This window comes from Marmota marmota, unplaced genomic scaffold (genome assembly GCF_001458135.2).
Source record: "Marmota marmota marmota unplaced genomic scaffold, marMar, whole genome shotgun sequence".
Lineage (NCBI taxonomy): Eukaryota > Metazoa > Chordata > Mammalia > Rodentia > Sciuridae > Marmota > Marmota marmota.
This window is the reverse complement of record NW_026000016.1, coordinates 27520112-27541735: the sequence shown is the minus strand read 5'-3', so window position 1 is coordinate 27541735 and position 21624 is coordinate 27520112. Positions and strand designations below refer to the sequence as shown.

The following is a 21624-nucleotide window of genomic DNA, read 5'->3' as shown; positions in this document are numbered from 1 at the left end:
TATTTGTTATGGGCTGACTGAGGGCCTGAAGGACACCTCTGCCTTGCTCTTTCTGTCTCTGATACACTCAGCAAGGACAGGAACAGGCTCATACCCTGAATAGGACAGACATACATGGGATGCTCCCAAGCACTTCGGGACTCCCAGGTACAAGGGCAATTGGAAGGCTTGGGAAGCACAATTGTTTGCCCTGGGTTGTTTTACATCTCTTCTTCCATCTCTACTTAAAAATCCTCCTGGGTTTAGAAAACTCCCTTTCTGCTGACCTCTGTATGTCAGGTCTTTATCTTTCCTTTATGTAATGTTATTATCCTTCCTTGAAGACGTAATCAAATGCAGTCCCCCTCCTCCCTCCCCCAGAGTAATCCACCTACACAAACCCTCCTTAATGGAGTGTGGTTTTAAATGGGGTCTTTGAAAAAACAAGCTAACGTGTAGAAAATAGAAGTCTTTCCTGTTTCCTATATCGATTGAAGGGTTGTAACTTAACAGCTTTTGGAGTTCAACTTCTTACCTCTATATTTGTTTCTGAAATATTCATTTTTGACCTGATGATTTCTCCACGATCAGCCTGCTTCCATGGCAGTCCCTTCTTGTTTTCCAAAAAGCATGTTCAGGATGAATGGGCACTGGACCCTTTGATGTTCTGCCTACTTGTTTGCTCAGACAGTATGGATACTCCATGGAGGCACATTTCCAGGTCCCATTCATAGAGACAGAGGAAGAACACAGAAGAGTAGCTGGAAATAAGCCCAGGAGCAGAGCTAGACCAGGAAACAGTTGTGAACCACAGTGGAGGGTGGAAGTCAGAGTTTGGAGGCAGCACAAATTCAAGATCATATGCTGACAGCAGTTCTGGGGGGGGGGGTCAGGATCTGAGGGAGTTTGGGGACAGCCTGGGAGAAGAGGTTTACAATTATCCTCAGCAACAAGGACTAAGTCTTCTAATATCGTACATTTTGGAGGAGATTTTTATCAGATAGAATCCCAGCCGAGGCCCTGGAGGCAAAGCCCATGTAGGCTCATTGACCCAAAGGTTGCACCAGGTAGAGGAAAGATACTGATGATCAGCCACAAGCTATTTTGTCACTAGGTCAGGGAAACTTCTGGAGTGGTTCCCTCTGAAAGAGGCTTCTGTTCCCCCCAGACCCTCCGTATTTAACTTACCATTTTCTCTCCCCTCATTCTTGGAGGACCTCCCACTGCTCTTTTATTTAGTCATGAAAATATATTTATTGAGTGCATACTGTGGCTCAGACACTGTTTATGCACTAAGAATACAATACTGAACAAGACAGAAGTTTCCATTCTGTTCAGTTGTGCCAATTGATGGAAAGGTATCAAAAGCCCCAGACAGAGTCTGGGTTCTCTCCTTGATGTAAAGAGTGCAACTAATCCCCTATGGACAGCTCTACAGAACTGAAACGTGTCAGAGCAAGAGTTTTCTTGGGCTTCTGGGCCTGGGGGTACCCCAGCAGCAGATGACCTTCATATGAAAGACTAGAAGGAGCCAGCCGATGGCCCTTTTGCCACTCCCATGAGGATGTTATATCCTCTGGGACCCTCCCAGATGTGCCAAGACGCCTGCCTGTGTACCAGGAACTGTTGATGGGGACCACCTTAGCCATCTCTCAGTAGGCTTGCTGCAACACAGGGTGAATTTAAGTCCAGTTTCTCAGAGACCATTTCCAGGTATCCCACCCCCATGGCAGGCGCAGGCTTTAGACCTGCATGAAATAAACAAGGCAATAAATGGGTGTCCGTCAGCGAAAAATGCTTTTGAAACATAAAGCGGACTAAGGGGATAGTGAGTGAGGGATTAGTGGCTCTTTGGGTAATCAGGGAGGAATTCTTTGAGGAGGTAACATTTAAGCAGAGACTTAATGGAAGTGAGAGTGAAGCAAGCAAAGGGTAGGGTAGGGGCTGGAAATCCTGGGAGGCGGGAATGACAGTGCAAAGACTGGGAGGCAGGAACTGGCTGGAGGGGTTTAAAGACTGCAGGAAGGCAGGGCTGGTGGGAGGACAGTGAGTGATGGGAGACGAGTGGGAGTTGAGGTTACAGGGCTGGTGGGGGCCAGATCACAGGGGACCCAGGCCTAAGGTAAGGAATTATTCTTTTTCCTTTCCTCTGCAACTGGCATGCATGGCAGTGAGAAGGATGTCCGGGATTTCACAGCACCTTAGTCTTTTCCAGAGGAGCTGAATCTAGGTGTGGTGTACAAGGAGAAACACAGGTTTCAGCGGCAGGAGTGCCCCTAGCTGGGCCAGTCTGCTGATTAACTCCCTAGAGGCTGAAGCTTGAGTTCAATGCTACAGCTGTCCAGGTTTATGGAAGTCTCTAGAGTGCAAAAATGATATTGCTATTTTACCCACATATTGGAGGGTTTTTTTGGTATTAAATTGGTTCTTTTTAGTTATACATAACAGTAGAATCCATTTTGATATAATTACACAAGCATGAAATATCTTACTTTAATTAGGACCCCATTTCTTGTGGATGTACACAATGGTAGAATTCACGGTGGTGTATTAATATATGTACATAGAAAAATTATATCGGATTCATTCCACTGTCATTCCATTTTCTATCCCCACTCCCTTCCCTTCATTCCCTTTTATCTAACTTACTGAATTTCTATTCTTCTCCTTACCCCCTTATTGTGGGTTAACATCCACATATCAGAGAAAACATTTGACATTTGGCTTTTGGGGATTGGCTTGTTTCACTTAACATGATAGTCTCCAGAACCATCCATTTACTGGCAAATGTCAAAAAGTTATCCTTCTTAGTGGCTAAGTAATACTTCATTGTGTATATATATCACATTTTCTTTATCCATTAATCTGTTGAAGGGCAGCTAGTTTGGCTCCATAGCTTAGCTATTTTGAATTGAGCGGCTATAAACATTGATATGGTTGTGTCACTGTGTTATGCTGATTTTAAGTCCTTTGGATATAAGGAGTGGGATATCTGGGTCAAAATGTGGTTCCATTCCTAGTTTTCTGAGGAATCTCCATACTGCTTCCCAGAGTGGTTGCACCAATTTGCAGTCCCATTAGCAATGTCGGAGCGAAACTTTCCCCCCATATCCTTACCAACATAAATGAATTCAGCAAAGTAGCAGGATACAAAATTAACACCCAGAAATCAATTCCATTTCTATACTCCAATGACAAATCAGCTTAATGAGAGATTAGGAAAACCATCCTATTCATAATAGCCTAAGAAAATAAAATAAAATATTTGGGAATCAATCTAATTGTTGAAGGACTGCTACAATGAAAACTATAGAACACTATAAAGAAAGAAACTGAAGATGATCTTAGAAGATGGAAAGACCTCCCATGTTTTTTGATATGCAGAATTAATACTCTCAAAAAGGCCATACTACCAAAAGCACTATGCATATTCAATACAATTTCCATCACAATTCCAATGATGTTCTTCATAGAAATAGAAAAAGCAGTTGTGAAATTCATTTGGACAAATAGGAGGCTCAGAATAGCCAAAACAGTCCTTAGCAAGAAAAGCAAAGCAGGAGGCATCACAATACCAGACCTTAAATTACAGAGCTATAGTGACAAAAACAGCATGGTATTGGCACCGAAACAGGCAAGAAGAACAATGGAACAGAATAGAAGACACAGAGACAAACCCACATGAATACAGATACCTCATACTAGAGAAAGAAACCAAAAACATACATTGGAGAAAAGGTAGCCTCTCCAACAATGGTGCTCAGAGAACAGGAAATCCATGTATAGTAAAATGAAATTTAACCCCTCTCACCCTGCACAAAACTCAACTCAAAGTGATTCAGAGACCTAGGTATTTACCAGAAACCCTGCACATACAAGAAGAAAAGTTAAGCCCAAAACTCCAACATATGGGCTTAGGAACCATATTCCTCAACAAGATTCCTAAAGCATAAGAAGTAAAATAAAAAGTCACTGAATGGGATGATATCTAACTAAAAATCTTCTTCACAGTAAAGGAAACAGTCAAGAACATGAAGAGAGAGCCTACAGAATGGGAGAAAATCTTTGCCATCTGTATGTCAGATAGGGCATTAATGTCCAGAATATCTAAAAACCCAAAAAACTTAACACTAAAAATCACAAACAACCCAATTGACAAATGGGCAAAGGGACCGAACAGACACTTTCAAAAGAAGAAATACAATTGGTCAACAAATATGTGAAAAAAAATGTTCAACATCTCTAGCAATAGAGAAATGTAGATTAAAACTACACTGAGATTTTATCTCCAGTCAGGATGGATGTCTTAATTTAAGTTTAACTAAGTTTCAAAGAAAAATACTCTTTCTTTGGCCTTCATTTAACCAGAACCTGACCTGTATCCTTTGCTTAAAAGAAAAAGGGTAGAGTCTCTTTCCCAGGGGAATCAGATTTTTACTGTGGGTCCAGTTTTTTTCCTAGCTATCCCACTGTATATTACGCTTGTGATAGACAAGAGCTTTTAAGCTTATTCGTTTAAAATGTATGCCCCACCACTTCTTTCTGAAAGAATGTAAGATGGTGCTTTTGTTCAGGCTGCTATAACTAATTACCAAATATTAGGTGGCTTAAACAACAAGTGTTTCTTTCTCACAGTTCTGGAGGCATAGGATGTCCAAGATCAGGATGGTTGGGTTCTGGGGAGGGTGCTCTTCCAGGTTATAGAGTACTGACTTCTTCTGTCTTCACACAGTGGAGAGAGAACTAGCTGATCTCTTGTAAGAGTACTAATCCCATTGATAAGGGCTTCATTCTCATACCCTAATCACTTCCCAAAGGACCTACCTCCAAATATCATCACACTGAAGACAAGATTTCAGAATAGTAATTGGGGGTTCCCGAACTTTCTGTCCATAACTGATGGTATGAAAGTTGGAGAAGTGGAGTGGTTTTTAAGGAAGTCATGCTTATAGCTTAGTTAAAAACAACTCTGCAATGTTTGAAGAACTAGGAGCAGAAAACATGCTCAGAAAACAACTTTAAGTGACAGTAGACAACTTCAGGAAAGTTCTACAAGTTTGGTGAGGCATTTCGTCGGGGCAGGATCATCCCCATAAAGTACTATAAACCTACATTTACCATAAACACTCTCTTGCTAGACCTATATAATGCCAAGAGGTATTACTAGTCAACTAGTTTTTCATGGTAAGTTATGTATTGTTTTAGAGATCAGTTCAGGTTGGAATTAATTCCATCTGCTTTGGAAATGTTTGTTTGTGGGATAAATGACATAATGACATTAAAGTAGGCAATAGATCTGGGTGTGGTGGCTCATACTTGTAATCCCAGCTACTCAGGAGGCTGAAGTGCAAGGATTATAAGTTCGAGGCCTGCCTGGGCAACATAATAAAATTTTTTAAAGAGCTGGTGGTGTAGCACAGTGGTACAGTGCTTGCCTAGCATGTGTGAGTCCTGGGTTCCATCCCCAAGATTGCAGGAAAAAAGAAAAAGTAGTCAATGGAAACATAGAACCATATATTCCAGTTATTTAATGCAGATTCCCCAGGAAGCAATTTCCTCTATGACTCCTTTTTCAGGTAGGAACATCATCTCAAATTTGGACACGTTTGAAGAACATCATGTGCTCAAATTTGAATATATTTCTCATTTTCTTCACCAAACTACCATCTCCTTGCTGGATGATTTTAGTCCAGCATTCACCAATGTGTTTTACAGAATACTTACTTGAGGAGACATTAGCAGATGAGTCATGAAAACTAAATTAGTAAATAAAATAGAGTTTGATTATGTGGTCAATTAAGTTTGAGAAACGTTCTTTGGAAAATTAAAACATCTTAACACATTAAGGGATTTTAAGAGTCCAGCCATGAAGAAAACTGTCTGACCCAGAGATTCCTAAATGTACCCCTTGGAGCATCTATTAATATCCAGGTAGGGTAAGCTAGTGGGAGAGGTGCTTACTTGTTAGAAATAAATGTCTTCACTTATTACATAAAAGTTAGTATCCCTATAACTGTCACTCATTGTTTCTAGTTCTTCCTCAAGAGTTACTACAAATAAATTCTTCCTGCAAAGGCCAGTTCTTTGGCTAGAAGAAGGTAACATGTTTCTCAAAGGTCCTCTCTTGACCAGAAATCCAAATGAAAGCTTCAGTCCTTGAAATGAACCCTTATCTAACTTCTCATCATCCTCTGTGGTTTGTCTCTAGCCTCCTGAATATGGAGTGGTCAGAACTGGACACGATTCTAATGAGTGCAAGAGACCAACTGTTTCCTTTTTTGTTTTTTAATTTTCAATTTTACCAGACTATAAGGCTTACAAACTCTCTCTCATATATACACATATATATTTATTTATACATACACACACATATATATATGTATATATATATATATATATATATTTTTTTTTTATTTATTAGTTCTAATCAGTTATACATGACAATAGAAAGCTCTTCAATTCATTGTACACAAATGGAGCCGAATTTTTCAATTCTCTAGTTGTACATGAAGTAGAGTCACACCATTTGTGCAATCATACATGTATCTAGGGTAATGATGTCCATCTCATTCCACTGTCCTTCCTACTCCTTTGCTACCTCCCAGCTCCCTTTTGCCCCATCCAAAGTTCCTCCACTCATCCCATACCTCCCCATATGGATTAGCATCCACTTATCAAGGAAACATTTGGCCCTGGTTTTTTGAGATTGGCTTATTTTGCTTAGCATGATATTCTTCAACTCCATCCACTTATCTGAAAATGGCATAATTTTATTCTCTTTTAATGCTGAGTAATATTCCATTGTGCATATGTACCACAGTTTCTCAACTGTTTCCTCTTGAACTGGAGGCCACACTTCTGACAAGGGGTGTTGGCATCAGGTCCACCCTGGCCCCTGGAGCCCTACCTCCACTAGTTTGTTTTGCATGCCAGTGTGGCCAGCTCACAAGGCCATGGCGAACTTGCGGTTTTTCTGTTCCTGCTTGTCCGTCTGAGACATATGTATCCCACGGGAATGCCTTGACCTTTTCTGGTCTGATGGACTTATTGTTAAGGGAGGTTTCGGTACCTGACAATAATAGATGTTGAAACTAAATTTCTCCCCCCTCCCTCCTGCTTTTGGGTAGTTTTCCACTTCTGCTGCTTGGGGTATAAAAAAGGTGTGTTAGCAATAAAGAGTATTGACTCCTGGATGAAGAACCTTGGTGTCCTGTGTGTCTTTTAACCTCGCCGTCCCTCGCCGGACTCGGCTCCCTTGGCCGGACGCGGCAATTGGAGGTTCCCACCGAGATCCGGAAAGCAGGGGTAAGCGGACGGGGCTCACCTTCTAAGAAAGAAGGGGGAGGATTGGTTTAAAGATAATTTAAAGAGACAGGGTACGTACCATGGGTAACTCAACAGCGAAGGTTCGTCTGGCCAACGAACTGAAAGAGCTGTTAAATACACAAGGAACAGGAATAAAAACTAAGACTGCAACCGAATTCGTTGAAATTATTGCCCAGGCTTGTCCTTGGTTTCTGACAGGAGGATTTCTTAATAATAGTGACTGGGACCTGGTGAGGCATGACCTTCAGAAATTATTGAGGGACCGGGGCTCGGACAGTGTCCCAGTTGCCACCTTTTCCTTATGGAGGTTGGTAAAGGATGCTTTATTAACAGATAAAGTAAAGATCAAGGATCAGCTTGCTGAATGTGAACAGGCCCTTAATCAGGTGCAGGAAGAACAAATGGCAGAATCCTTAAAGGATGAGGGTCCTCTTGAGGACTCGGGCTCGGGGGGTAGGAAACGCCTCCAGATTTCTAAGCCCAAAAAGGATCCTGAGGACCTCAGTTCTCTCTCTGAGGAAGAGGAGGGATTAGAAAGGGAGATAGAGGAACTAGAACATCGCCTTAAAAGGGCAAATGTGAGGGTGCCTAGGGCCCCCTCAATTGCCGCACCTCCTCCCTATAATCCTGATTGGAATGAGGACGCCCCTACTAGACGGGCGGGGGTCCACTGGGGTTCTAGAGCGGCTCAGGTTTTTCCAATGATTGAAAACGCCGATGCTGATGGACAGCCGGCCAGAGCCCATGTCCCCCTAGCCTTCAAGGACATAAAACAGCTTAAGGAGGCGGTCATTAATTATGGACCTCATGCCCCTTTCACATTGACCCTCTTCGAGTCCTTCTCAGCCAGTCAACTAATACCTAATGATTGGCAGCAACTTTGCAGGGCTGTGTTATCTGGAGGGGATTTCTTATTGTGGAAAAGTGAATATCATGAAAGGTGCCGCGAGCTGGCTCAGATTAACCTGAATGCGGGCCATCAACGGCGAAATGCTGAAATGTTAACAGGAACTGGGCAGTATGCCACCATAGGCCAACAAATTAATTACGACCCAGGTGTTTATGCTCAAATAGCCTCAGCTGCAGTCCATGCCTGGAAAGCCCTGCCCGTTTCTAAGACTGAAGCAAAAATTTCCAAGATCTCTCAAGGGCCCTCTGAACCTTATTCGGACTTTATAGCCCACCTAATGCAGGCTGCTGGAAAAATATTCCCTAATCTAGAACAGGCTATGCCACTTATTAGACAACTGGCATATGAAAACGCTAACACTTACTGCCAAAATGCTATTAAGTCCTCCCGGGCCAAAAGTATAGATGACATGATTCGAGCATGCAAAGATATAGATGGGCCTCATATTACTGGTCAGGTTTTGGCTGCTGCCCTTAAGACTGGAATGCAAAAATCTGATAACAGGGGAACCCGCTCTAAGGGGTGTTTTAAGTGTGGGAAAGAGGGACATATAAGGAGAAACTGCCCGGAAAGGAGCGAGGGTGCTGGCAGAGGGATGCCTGGAATTTGTCCTAGATGTCATAAAGGAAATCATTGGAGCAGTGAGTGCAGGTCAAAATTTGACATCCAGGGTAACCCAATACCGTCGGGAAACGGGAGCAGGGGCCCGCCCCGGGCCCCGGAAGCCAAAGTGTACGGGGCAGTGCAGGGACAGAACAGTGCCCCAGGGAGTGGGCGTCTCCGCCGCCTCCCACTGACCAACCCCTTTCTATCTGGGAACTCCCCAGGGGAACACCAGGAAGCGCAGGACTGGACCTCAGTTCCACCTCCCGAGCGGTATTAACTCCCCAAATGGGACCTCAGACGCTGCCTACTGGGGTTTTTGGACCCCTGCCAGAGGGGACGGTGGGACTAGTGTTGGGACGAGGTAGCGCAACTCAGTGGGGCTTGAAGATTCTTACGGGGGTTGTTGATGCTGATTATCAGGGAGAAATAAAAATAGTAGTAGAAGCTACCCAAGGAATTGTTATTCTTCCCCCCGGGGAGCGTATAGCTCAATTGCTGCTGCTACCCTTAGCTTCCATTCCTGGGCACGCCCTCCGTGGGTCCCGGGGCGACGGCAGCTTTGGCTCCACTGGAACTCCCCAGGCCTTTTGGGTAGCTCATTTGGATTCGCGTCCCAACCTGACCATTGAGATACAGGACAAGGCTTTCAAGGGAATACTAGATACGGGGGCGGATGTCTCTGTCATTTCTGAAAAACAATGGCCACCTGCCTGGCCCCTCCAGAGTCCCTTGGCCATATTACAGGGGATAGGACAAACCCGACCAAAAAGAAGTGCCTCCTTTTTAAAATGGAGAGATGGCGAAGGACATAGTGGCCATTTCCAGCCTTATGTGGTGACTGGACTCCCCACGAATCTTTGGGGGAGGGACTTGCTTCATCAAATGGGGGCTATTCTTACTACCCAGACTTTAAAAGGAAATAATAACTTTGTTAATGATGCAATGCTAGACATGGGGTGGATCCCTGGAAGGGGACTAGGAAAGAGACATGAGGGCAGAATATCACCTGTGGATCCAGCGGAACAGGTTACCCGGCAGGGAAGAGACCGGAGAGGACTGGGAAATTTATCCTAGGGGCCACTGAAGTGCGGCCACCTCCACTGTCCATTACTTGGTTATCAGATGACCCTGTGTGGGTAGAACAGTGGCCCCTAACTAAGGACAAATTACAGGCCGCTTCCCTATTAGTTCAAGACCAGCTTAAGTTAGGACATGTGGTGCCCTCTACCTCCCCTTGGAATACCCCTATTTTTGTTATACAAAAGGGGTCTGGGAAGTGGAGACTTCTTCAGGACCTACGGGCTATTAATAAAACTATGCAACACATGGGACCCTTACAGCCAGGGCTACCCTTTCCTACTGCGATCCCAAAGGATTGGCATCTTATTGTCATAGATTTAAAAGATTGTTTCTTCTCTATCCCCTTAGACCCACGAGACCGAAAGCGTTTTGCTTTCTCCTTGCCTTCAACAAACTTTAGGGAACCTTACCAACGGTATGAATGGACCGTCCTACCTCAAGGGATGACTAATAGTCCTACAATGTGCCAATATTTTGTAGCTGAGGTTTTACGACCCTTTCGACAGCAGTTCCCACAGCTCTACCTCATTCATTATATGGATGACATCTTACTGGCAGGGCCCAAGAAAGAAAGGCTTCTTCAATCTTATGAAGTCCTCCAATCCCTTCTAAAAGGGGCAGGGCTGGTCATAGCACCCGAAAAGGTGCAGTTTCAACACCCTTACAATTATTTGGGATACATCATTAATAACATAGGAATCTTTCCCCAGAGACCCCAGTTCCAGATAAATCAGCTCAAAACTTTACATCAGTGGCAGACATTCCTCGGAGAAATACAGTGGCTGCGCCCGTCCTTTCATATTCCAACTGGAGAGCTCAAACCCCTGTATGACCTCTTGCGAGGAGATCCTTCTCCTACGTCGTGTAGAGTACCTACACCAGAAGCCTTACGAGCACTGAGGCTAATAGAAGAGGCTCTGCAGGACATGCAGATTACGCAGATAGATTATTCTCTGCCCTTGTCATTTATAGTTCTACCTTCTAAAATTACTCCCACAGGAGTGTTCTGGCAAACGGGTCCCATTTATTGGGTCCACTTGCCGGCTTCTAACCCCCGGGTATTGACTCCCTTTTATGAGCTAGTTATTAACTTAATTTGGAAGGCTAAATATTTGGGTGATGCATTGTTTGGAAAAACCTTTGACATACTTATTCAACCTTACACTCAAGATATGATACACAAGTTACAACAAGAACATGACCTTTGGTGTCTTTTCCTGTGCAGCTTTAAGGGTCAGATTGATAATCACTTCCCTAAACATAGACTTTTGGAGGGCTTTAAAAGGTGTCCCATTATCTTCCCAAAGATTATGAAAAGGGAACCTATTCCAAAGGCCCAAACTGTATATACAGATGGGGCCAAAAATGGATTTGCCGTCGTTTTTGATGGATCTCAAATTCTCCGACAACCTGTGTCAGGTCAGTCGGCCCAAAAGGCGGAAGTTGAAGCTTTAATCATAGCTCTCAAAGTCTATAGTTCTATTCCTCTTAATGTATATACTGACAGCTTGTATGTAGCCAATCTGGCTCTAGTCATAGAAACAGCATCATATATTGGAAAGCAATCCACCATCACAGAACAACTACAGGTAGTACAGCTTCTCATTTGGGCTAGACGAGATCCTTTATACATTGGCCACATCCGAAGCCATTCAGGGCTCCCTGGACCTTTGTCAGAGGGCAACGCAAAAGCAGACGCTGCTACTCATGCTGTCGGCCTTTCCTGTGTGACGACCGAATATGATAAGGCCTTACAATTCCATAACAAATTTCATTTAAATGCACAGTCTTTACGCTTCCACACAGGATGTTCACGAGACCAAGCTTTACAAATTGTCTCATTATGTCCAACCTGTGCACCATTTATTCATTCTCCTTCCCTTGGGGTTAATCCAAGAGGATTACAACCTAATGATGTCTGGCAAACTGATGTTACACACTTCCCTAGCTTTGGTAAGCTCTCCTTTATACATGTTTCCACTGACACATATTCTGGCTTCATTTTTGCCACCTTACATACTGGAGAGAAGGCTAAGGACGTAATCAGTCATCTTCTAAAAGCCTTTTCCTCCATGGGCACCCCACGATGCCTCAAAACCGATAATGGTCCCGCATATGTAAGCCAGGCGGTTCAACGGTTTTGCACCCAATGGGAAATTAATCATAAGACTGGAATCCCTTATAATCCACAGGGACAGGCTATCGTGGAACGAGCCCATCAACATTTAAAAACTTATTTACAAAAAACAAAAGAGGGGGAGATATACCGGAATTGTCAGGGACCACAAGCACTTCTAAGCATAACCTTATTTACTTTAAATTTTTTACTCACTGACACTGGAGGGCGCACGGCTGCACAACGCCACTTTTCCCCTCCCACTGTACAAGATGCTCAAATAAGGTGGAAAGATTTATCCACCGGAAAGTGGCAACCCCCAGCTCCACTCTTAGCTAGAGTGAGGGGAGCTGTATGTGTTTTTCCCCCAGGAACTGAGAAGCCCATTTGGATCCCGGAGCGCTGCACCAGACCGGTGAATGAAAATTCAAGACAAAATGAAGTTCCCAAGATGGCTGATCCTGCCACTGTTGTTCTCACCCCTTCAAGTGAGTGCCGAGACACACCTCATGAGCTGGACCCCGCTTGTGGCATTCCTTCTGGACAGGTTTGCTGAAGGAGGGCTTGACCCCCCACCTGGGAATATTCATGAATATCTTTTTGGAGCCCCTTGTGAGTGTAAGGGAGGGCCCCGGCACTCGGCCCCCTCTGGTTATATCCAGAGCATTGATTGTGGGACTAAAGTAGCCTATATGGCGGCTGAACTCAATCAAAACATCGGAGGATTTGAGCAACCAAAATGGGTATGTGTTAATAAGCCCGGACTTGTTGTCCCTAATCCGACCGAGACTCTTGGAAGCTGTCCCGCCACTTGTCATTACACCCCGGCAATGCACATCTCCTGTTATACATCGGCCTCAATTTGTGTTAATAATCAAGGAAAACAGTATTTTGAGGCCATCCTAACTAACACCCGTGGAGAATGGGGGACCACTTATAATTATATTCCTTTTCTTGGTGACCGGGGAGGGGAAGGCATCACGACTCGGTTAACGGAGGCGGGATGTGAGGGCGTCGTGGGTAAACCTTCCTGCTGGCCCATGCAGGCCCCCATCGGAATCTCTGATGGAGGGGGACCCACTGATGCTATCAAACACCTTCAGGTGATTAAGCTTTTAAAGCCGGAGATTCCTAAGCCTACATACCACCCCTTGATATTGCCCAAATCCCAGCTTCCTGATTTAGATGCCAATACATTAGATATCCTAGAAACTACCTTTTCTTTACTTAACAGTTCCAATCCTACCCTTGCTGGTGATTGCTGGCTCTGCATGACGGCAGGTGCAGTCATGCCATTGGCGGTTCCCATCAATTATACCATTGATGATGACAACACATGTCAATCTGGGCTACCCTTTAAGGTGCAGCCTCTAGGTGGTTTTATGTCATGCCTTCTGGGCATGATGCAAAATAATACCTATGATGTTGATGTTGGAGTCTCTTCCTTTGGAAACTGCTCATTAGTAAAGAATTACTCCTCACCTACTCCGCCCATTTGTCCCCCTAATGGTACAGTTTTTATGTGTGGTGGAAATTTAGCTTTTCCCAGGCTCCCAGCAAATTGGACTGGTGGTTGCGTTCTGGCATTACTGCTTCCTGATATCACGATTATCTCAGGAGATGAACCCCTACCCATTCCTAGCCTAGACATCTTAGTTAGAAGACACAAGAGAGCTGTGCAGGCCTTACCACTCCTTGTTGGCCTTGGAATAACCTCTGCTGTGGGTACAGGCACGGCAGGATTGGGTACGGCTATACATTCTTACCGCCGCCTATCTCAACAGCTTATAGATGATGTGCAAACCCTGTCGGGAACCATTAAAGACTTACAAGACCAGATAGACTCTCTAGCAGAAGTAGTTCTTCAGAACAGGCGGGGTTTAGACTTGCTTACTGCCAATCAAGGGGGAATTTGTTTAGCCCTTGGGGAGAGGTGCTGTTTTTATGCTAACAAATCTGGCATAGTTCGCACAAAAATTAAACAACTCCAAGAAGACCTAGAAAAAAGGAGGAGGGAATTATTTGAGAACCCTCTCTGGACTGGACTTAATGGATTTTTGCCTTATCTTCTTCCCTTATTGGGACCATTGTTAGGCCTCCTTCTAGTAGTGGCAGTAGGACCCTGCATTGTAAATAAGATAGTACAATTCATTAAAGATCAAATTAATATCTTAGCCTCTAAGCCGATACAGGTTCACTATCAACGCTTAAAGATGGATGATCGCCTCTCTGAAATATACTTCAGACCGATCCGAAGATGAGTGTCCTCCTTAAAAGAAGAACTCCTGCCATATCTTTTCTCTATGCATACCTCTCCCTCTTGCTTTCCTGTACTAGGATCTTTGCTGTCTAATCTCTCGGTCCAATCACATCTGCCATTCGGCGGTGACGGTCATGGGTCCCGTAGGTGGAGACGGTTAAGCGTTCACCGCAATAATGTCTTGATAGGTCATAACACCTTGAGCTGATCTTGTAGTACCCAGTGACGGGCAACTTTCACGCTTGCTGTGCGACCTAAGACAGGGAATCGGGGCCTTCCCAGAGACGGGTAAGCATCGCAAGGGCTGTGAACGACCTAAGACAGGGGCTACTTGATTCCCACTGGCATGCAAAAAACAAAAGAGGGGGACTTGTTGGCAGCAGGTCCACCCTGGCCCCTGGAGCCCTACCTCCACTAGTTTGTTTTGCATGCCAGTGTGGCCAGCTCACAAGGCCATGGCGAACTTGCGGTTTTTCTGTTCCTGCTTGTCCGTCTGAGACATATGTATCCCACGGGAATGCCTTGACCTTTTCTGGTCTGATGGACTTATTGTTAAGGGAGGTTTCGGTACCTGACAATAATAGATGTTGAAACTAAATTTCTCCCCCCTCCCTCCTGCTTTTGGGTAGTTTTCCACTTCTGCTGCTTGGGGTATAAAAAAGGTGTGTTAGCAATAAAGAGTATTGACTCCTGGATGAAGAACCTTGGTGTCCTGTGTGTCTTTTAACCTCGCCGTCCCTCGCCGGACTCGGCTCCCTTGGCCGGACGCGGCAAAGGGGGCTGGTGCAGATTGCATTAGCTTCTGCAGAGGCCTCCGGGGCTGTTACTTCCTTTTAATTCAGTGGTCAGCTAAAACCCTCCAGGCCTTACCCCTTGATTGCCAAGACAGTTCTCCCCTCATTCTCTGTTCTCAGGACAGGCATAAGGACACATTGCTTTCTAACCTTGTCCTTTCTAAATTTTTACAAAACCAGGGCCGGTTGCTGTCTCAGTCCCTGTCTGTGTTCTAGAACAATTTAGACCCTCCGTGGAGAGGCAGCTTCAGACCCAAGATCCATGACTCTGCAGAGCACATTCCCCAGCTCTGGTAACAGCTCACTCCAACTTCTCCTCAGACACAAGGCCTTTGGCCGTGGCCTTCTCCTTTGAGACTGCATACCAAGTCACAAAGTCACTGTTTGATTTCTTTTAAACATCTTGTTCTATAAGAGGAATTTTGCCTTTACGGGTTATCCTTAGGTAACTCGGGCTGTGGACAAGCAAGATGAAACCTTTGCTGGTGTGCCTCTTTCCCTGATGCCATATATCTCCTGGGCTGACACCTTTTATCATCGTTAGATCCCCCTGATGTTGGCCACATACCTATCTCAACCTTTGCCTGTCTCCTTAAAGGAGTCCCTCTCTCTCTCTCCCCCCTCCCCCCTTTCTGCCGTTGGTAAGCTTCTGTCACGAAGGGCAAATATATAGGACATGTGCTACCCCTTCACACTCCTACACACAGCAGACACTGATAATCAATCTCATCCTCTCCAACTCAGCCCAGACACTCTCAGAAACATATTTAATCTACTCCAGGTGGTCAACTAGAATTGTCAGGCAAGTTGAAATCTATTTGCTATTCTGGGATGTTTCATTTGTCCCCAAAGAGTGAGCCTTTGGAGGCAAATTTATTCTAACCTTATTAGTACTGCTTTATATATAACTTGTTACAAATTTTGTATTTTTATACTTCTAGCTTAATCTGGATGCAGGCATCCTAATATTTTTCTTTCAGTTCTGTGCTTTTTCTTCATGTTGGTATAGATTAAGAGCATAGACTCTGGAGTCAGACTTTCCAAGTTCAAATCTAGATTTGGGCAAGTTACCAATTGTATGAACTTGACCATTTAGCTAACCTTGTGAACTTTGGTTTTTCTCATGGGCATAAAAGTTCCTAATATATATATTGAGGAATGCAGAAGTGTTTGTAAATAATTTTAGTAGGATGCCCAGTATTATATTAAGAATTCAACTTTTAAAAAGAAATCAACTTTAAAAAAGCAAACATAAATTACTTGTCCCAACCCCACTTAAGTCATCATTGGAATTGTTTGGGATTACATTATTAGTATTATATTTAAATTATCCTGGAAACTTTCACCTTCTATTAAGCATGATCCCTTCTGGGACTTCTGGTCATGGTATTTTACTTCCCTTGTTGCTGAGAATCTGACTTCTGCTCTTCACACCAGACTATTCCCAGCATTCCCTACCTTGGTTCATGAACTCTTAAGGTGACCAGGTCCCAAGGGGTTTTCTGCCACGTCAGCAGTCAGTTGGTCATGGTTGAGTCCAAATAGTAATTCTTCTCTTGACTCCTCCCTCCTCATTGAAGCCACCCTCAAACAAAGTAATTCCTTCAGACAAGTCTGTGCAGTATGCGAGTAATACAAACCACATGTTAGGACCAGGCAAAGGGGCCTCTGGAGTCTGTACATCAAATGGGAGTAAGACTCAAGGCGCTTTCTCTGGAGCACAGGAGCCAAATCTTCCACATGGAGTCAGTTTAGACTGAGCCAGTGGCAAGTGCTATGAAATACATTCTCGGAGGCTGGCTGGCTCCCTCTTTCCTGAGGTTGTTTTCAGAGGCCTTGGCACTTCTAATCAAGAGGTCACATGGAGTGCACTCATTGAGTGCATATGAAAGGGATCATATTCCCAGGATGAGGCTGGAAGACGTGAGTCAGCAGTTGTGAAAGAGACTAGCAGGCCTGCAGGCCTGGGAGCACATGCTACTTCAGGGTTCAGAATACCACCTCCCTCTCACCCCCATAGAACCCCCATCAGACTATCCATCTTGTCTCTAATTCTAAAAGGGTCAAGATGCGGGGGGAAAAAAATGCAGATTAGTCAGAATCCTAGTCAAACCGGATCCTGAGAGAGGAGTGACAGGGCTTACCCAGACTGACATGGCATGGGCTGAGATAAAAAGTAGCTAGTATCCCAGGCATCTGAAACAGGGTTCAAAGTGAGTGCTGGTTCTCAGAAACAAGGCAAATTTTTAGGTGTCCAGATTGGAGGAGTGGGGAGCATGAATGAGATTGGTTCTGATTTGATTCTTGATTGGGCTGAGAAAGTTTAAATCCCTTCTACTTAGGCAGGATAGGCTCCAGAGATGAAGACAAGCCTGAGCTAGGTGGAAATACAAAGTCCTTTGCTGGGGCTGAGGCTGTAGCTCAGTGGCAGAGCACTTGCTTAGCATGTGTGAGGCACTCGGTTTGATCCTTAGCACCATGTAAAAATAAACAAATAAAATAAAGGCCTGCTGTCCATCTATGACTACAAGAAAATTTTTTTAAAAAAAAGTTCTCTGCTATAGGGATTAGAGAGAAACCCAGACTAGGAACCAGACTAGATCTACAACTGTAGCACTCTGGCCTATTCCAGTTCATTGTGATGGGTCCTATTTGGGTCAACCTGATTCTTGGAGAGAAGGAATGTTCCTTAAGGTTGGCTAGCAGACACCTGTCATTCCATCCCCCTCTACTCTCCAAAGGCTGTGATTAATACACAGACAGGGAACCATCTAGGGACAGAGGTGAATTTAACCAAGGCAGAAGTCAGGCAGGTAAGGCATCTGGGGTGACAGACAACGTATGCTGGTAACACACCACTAGAAAAAAATGGAAAGACAGATGGGGCAGGTAGAATGTTGTGAATCCAAGGAACAGGGCAAGGCTTAGAGGGCTGAGCTATGTCTCCAAGTTCCCAGTGGCCCAAAGTTTCAGGATTGCACAGGTAAAGAGGTCGGAGGCAGTGGTCCAAGAAGGTGGGAACATAAGTCCTGACCATGGGGCAGGATCTATTTGTTCTTCTTTCACTTTCCCTTCTGGATATAGGTGGTCCTGGGTATTTGAGTAACCAATTGACAGAGGCCTTTTGGTGCATCCTGCTTCTGAAAGAACAAGGGTAGAGGTTCCAGAATCACCAAGAGTGTCTTATACAATCACTGTGACTGTGGTTAAACTAGATGCAGAATTCCCCTTGGCTACGGAACGTCTTATTTACCCAGAAACTCAGTGACCATGAATCTGTCACTCAGGTGTCCAGGGGCATTGACTATGTTTTTTAGAGGCTAGCAGATAGGACCTGTGGTCAGAAGGCAGGCTGGAATCTCTAGACTTGGGGATTTGACAAGGAGGATTGCAGAATATAGGGAGAATTAATGAATGTCTGTGGAAAGCTTTGAACTCTCTCTCTCTTCTGTGTTAATACCAAGCATCACTGTTATTAAGATGCTTTGATATCCCCAGATACAAGGCTTCTGTTAAGTCAAAAGTTCAAGGATCAATCATACACAGTACTTTTTGGAAAGGCTGTGGCTTTCCAAAGGGCTTGTAACAAAATGTTTGTCATGTGTCCATTTCCTGACCCATTCATATGAACCAAAGAACTGCAGGGAAAGCTTGCTGAAAGTATTGAAGACAGCCATCTGAACATGAAATTCTACAACTTAGAATTTCTAAAACTGTCTCCTCCTGTACATTAGTAGTTCTTAACTAAGGTTGTTTGTTAACTCTTCATGCACATAAAATAAGAGGATGAAGATATTTCTGAGGGGGATTTTAGGAAGCAGGTCTGTTATCTCTCTTTTTTCTGTTAGTTTGAGAATGAGCAAAGATTTCCGAGAGGACAGTTAATTTCATTTTCAATACTTTTGAGCAGCCTGATACTCAATGATGTCTCAGTGCATCTATCAGTGATAAGATCAACTGTCTTACTCCTTCCCATTTGCTCTCTTTCAGTTCTTGGGCAGAACTCATTTTGGTAGTGAATCTCTAAGAAGAGTGCAATATTTCAGGTGTGGACTAATGACAAATCCCGGGGCTCTCCTGGGCCTTGTCTCTGGCTTGAGCAAATCAACTTAAGCCAAGCCTTCTGTCTGGCCAAGTTAGCAGCTTCTCACCAACTTTGTTTAATCCCTGAATCTACAGAACATGCTGTTGGGCATGGAGCTGATAATGATCAAGGTAGTAGCACTCTTGCTACTTGCATTCGATTTTAACAATCACTTAACAGTAATTCATCTCTGGGTTTTGAGAAACAACAAAAATGAGGTCTCTGTCCTCAGAGTACCTATGACCTCATCGCTGCTGAGACATCTGTGGTTCTGGCCACAGGTGTGTGTATGTTGGCGCCATCTCTGGGCTTCCACTGTGTGCTCAGCGACCTCCTTTGCTGGCACTCCTGGAAGTCAGAAGTACCGCTGTGTTAACCTTCTATTGACATATACTTACAGGTGAGGATGCTAACCACCTGACCATGCAGGTGATTTGTTCTAGACTTTCTTTCCCTTCTAGGGTTCAAGTTTTCTCAATAATCATCCATGGACTGAGTTTTTGAGTGGCCCCATGGGAAGCTCCCTTCCGTGTTAGTTGACAATTCACCTTTACTTGGGATGTGTTGGAAAAGCAAGGGCTTAGAAAATAGGAAGGAGTCTCCTTCATGTTACTATCTTCCTATATCCAGGAAATGACTTGAAATAGTAACCCAATTTTTTTTTTTTTTTTTTTTTTTTTTTGTGCAGCTGCCCTGGATAGCAGTTCCTAATCCTACACAAATCTCTGTAAAATAGAGAAGGGAGGTCCTGCGACCTCTATATAGATTTATGAAAAAGTCTTTGCAGGCAATCTCTTAATATCCAGGCACCCACCTGGTGTTCTGGACCATGTAATCTCTTCCTTGATCCCATATCACAGGGGAACATTCCTAGAAAAAAATCTTCCATTTCATCTTCTTCCTCATGAAGTTCCAAAGCAATTCTAGTCAATAGGCATGCCTTAAAACTACAGTATTGCTTATATTAGTAAAGAATTAGAAACATCTAAATGCCTATCTTATAGGAAGGTTGTTAAATATAAAGAAGTCTATAAAATAAATTAGTATGCAGCTGTTTTTTAAAATAAAGTAAAACTATAGACATTTACATGGAAAGATATTGTTAAATTGTTAAAAGTAAACAATTTCACAACAGCTTATAGTATAATCCACTTTGAGAAAGTTATGGATAAATATATATTAAATAATATAATACAAGGACTATTTCTATGAGATATGGATTCACAGAGACATGTATATTCTGCTTGGCATATCAATTTTTTGTAATAAAACCCCAACACATTTAAAATTACATCAAACTATGGCAGTTGCTTGTTTTATTGAATTATTAAGTAATGGTTTGTATGTGGAAATTGTGCCTTCTATGTACATAAAAATGTCTTAGCCAAACCACCAAAAAGTTGGTACGTGGAATTATTTTATCAATTAGGATTTTTGGCTGAAAGCAACAAAAGCCCATCGAAAGTGAAAAACAGATATTTATTGAAAAAAAAAAAGGAGAAAAGAGTTTAGCAATCTAACCTCAGGGAGAACTGGAAAAAAGTCAGTTACTGGAATCTCAGTATAGGAACTTATTCCTGTCTGTGGTGTCAGGAACTGTGGGACAAAACCACCAGATGACAAAGCTGCAGCATTCACATCCTTATGTCTCCAGTCAGGACTCAAGTCCCCACGAAAGAGGATCTGCTGGGTCAAGGGTAGGTGTTTCTACCCCTGCAAACACAAGCAGGTCAAGAGGACTCAGTGGGTGGCCCCACTGGAACTTCATGCAATAGAGAGGGTGTTTCCATGAGGAAAGCTGTTTCTATAAGATGGAATGTTGGACAAATAATATTCAACAGACTTTCACTGTAGTTATTTTTTTTGAGCAGTGGCATGAACTGGTACTGAATTGGTCACATTCTCATGCCTATTGTCACCCATAGCACATATTTTTGATGGAAAATGAATAGGACTAGTAATGCCACCCATGACAAAAAAAAAAAAATACTGTACAACTGATGTTAATTAGCTCATGAGACTTAAAGCCATGGCATTGGTATCATTGATATTGTGGTGAAACAATCTAGTTTATCAGCCATGGACAACACACCTCACATGCATGCTCTCTGGGGGCCCCGCTTTCCACACATTTGTCTGAGTAGAGCTATGCTCTAACACTCACGTCAAGCTGTTGAGCAGCTGCCTCCCAAATCTTCCTCCTGAATGTTTAATGTTGGGCAATGCTCAGGAGTGCTGAAGAAAATTCAAGCAAATTTCACAGCTATAAAATAATGGGATTGGACCATGCTATCTGCAAATTTTCACTTAGCCCTTATGATTGTATGCTAACTTCTCAAAAATCTATTAGGCCCGTGAAACAGAGCTGTATTAAAAGTGAGATGCCATTCCGCATCATCAGTCTTGGGTTTGTTTTAGAGTTTGAAGCAAATTTTATATTCACATTTGGCTGGCTGAGTAGATCCACTG

General features: G+C 43.6%; 2 protein-coding genes across 3 annotated transcripts in view; both read left to right on the top strand.

Annotated features, from left to right (window-relative positions):
- The window catches only part of LOC107140297 (endogenous retrovirus group K member 6 Gag polyprotein-like), a 13342-nt gene extending 4244 nt beyond the window's left edge, over positions 1 to 9098 (top strand). Inside the window, exon 2 of the mRNA XM_015483328.1 lies at positions 7504 to 9098. Coding sequence (XP_015338814.1) covers positions 7504 to 9098 — 1595 coding nt within the window. The remainder of the gene's footprint in view (positions 1 to 7503) is intronic.
- Positions 9099 to 12709: 3611 nt separating this feature from the next.
- LOC107140534 (syncytin-1-like) lies at positions 12710 to 14695 on the top strand. Of its 2 annotated transcripts, XM_048809340.1 has the most exons (2): positions 12710 to 13265; positions 13806 to 14695. In XM_048809340.1, exons 1-2 carry the CDS (start codon positions 12710 to 12712, stop codon positions 14276 to 14278), a joined length of 1029 nt encoding a protein of 342 aa, XP_048665297.1. In that variant the 3' UTR covers positions 14279 to 14695. The 2 variants fall into 2 exon arrangements, with proteins under 2 accessions (XP_048665297.1, XP_015339112.1); XM_015483626.2 differs by having other exon boundaries at positions 12710 to 14695.
- Positions 14696 to 21624: the final 6929 nt, after the last annotated feature.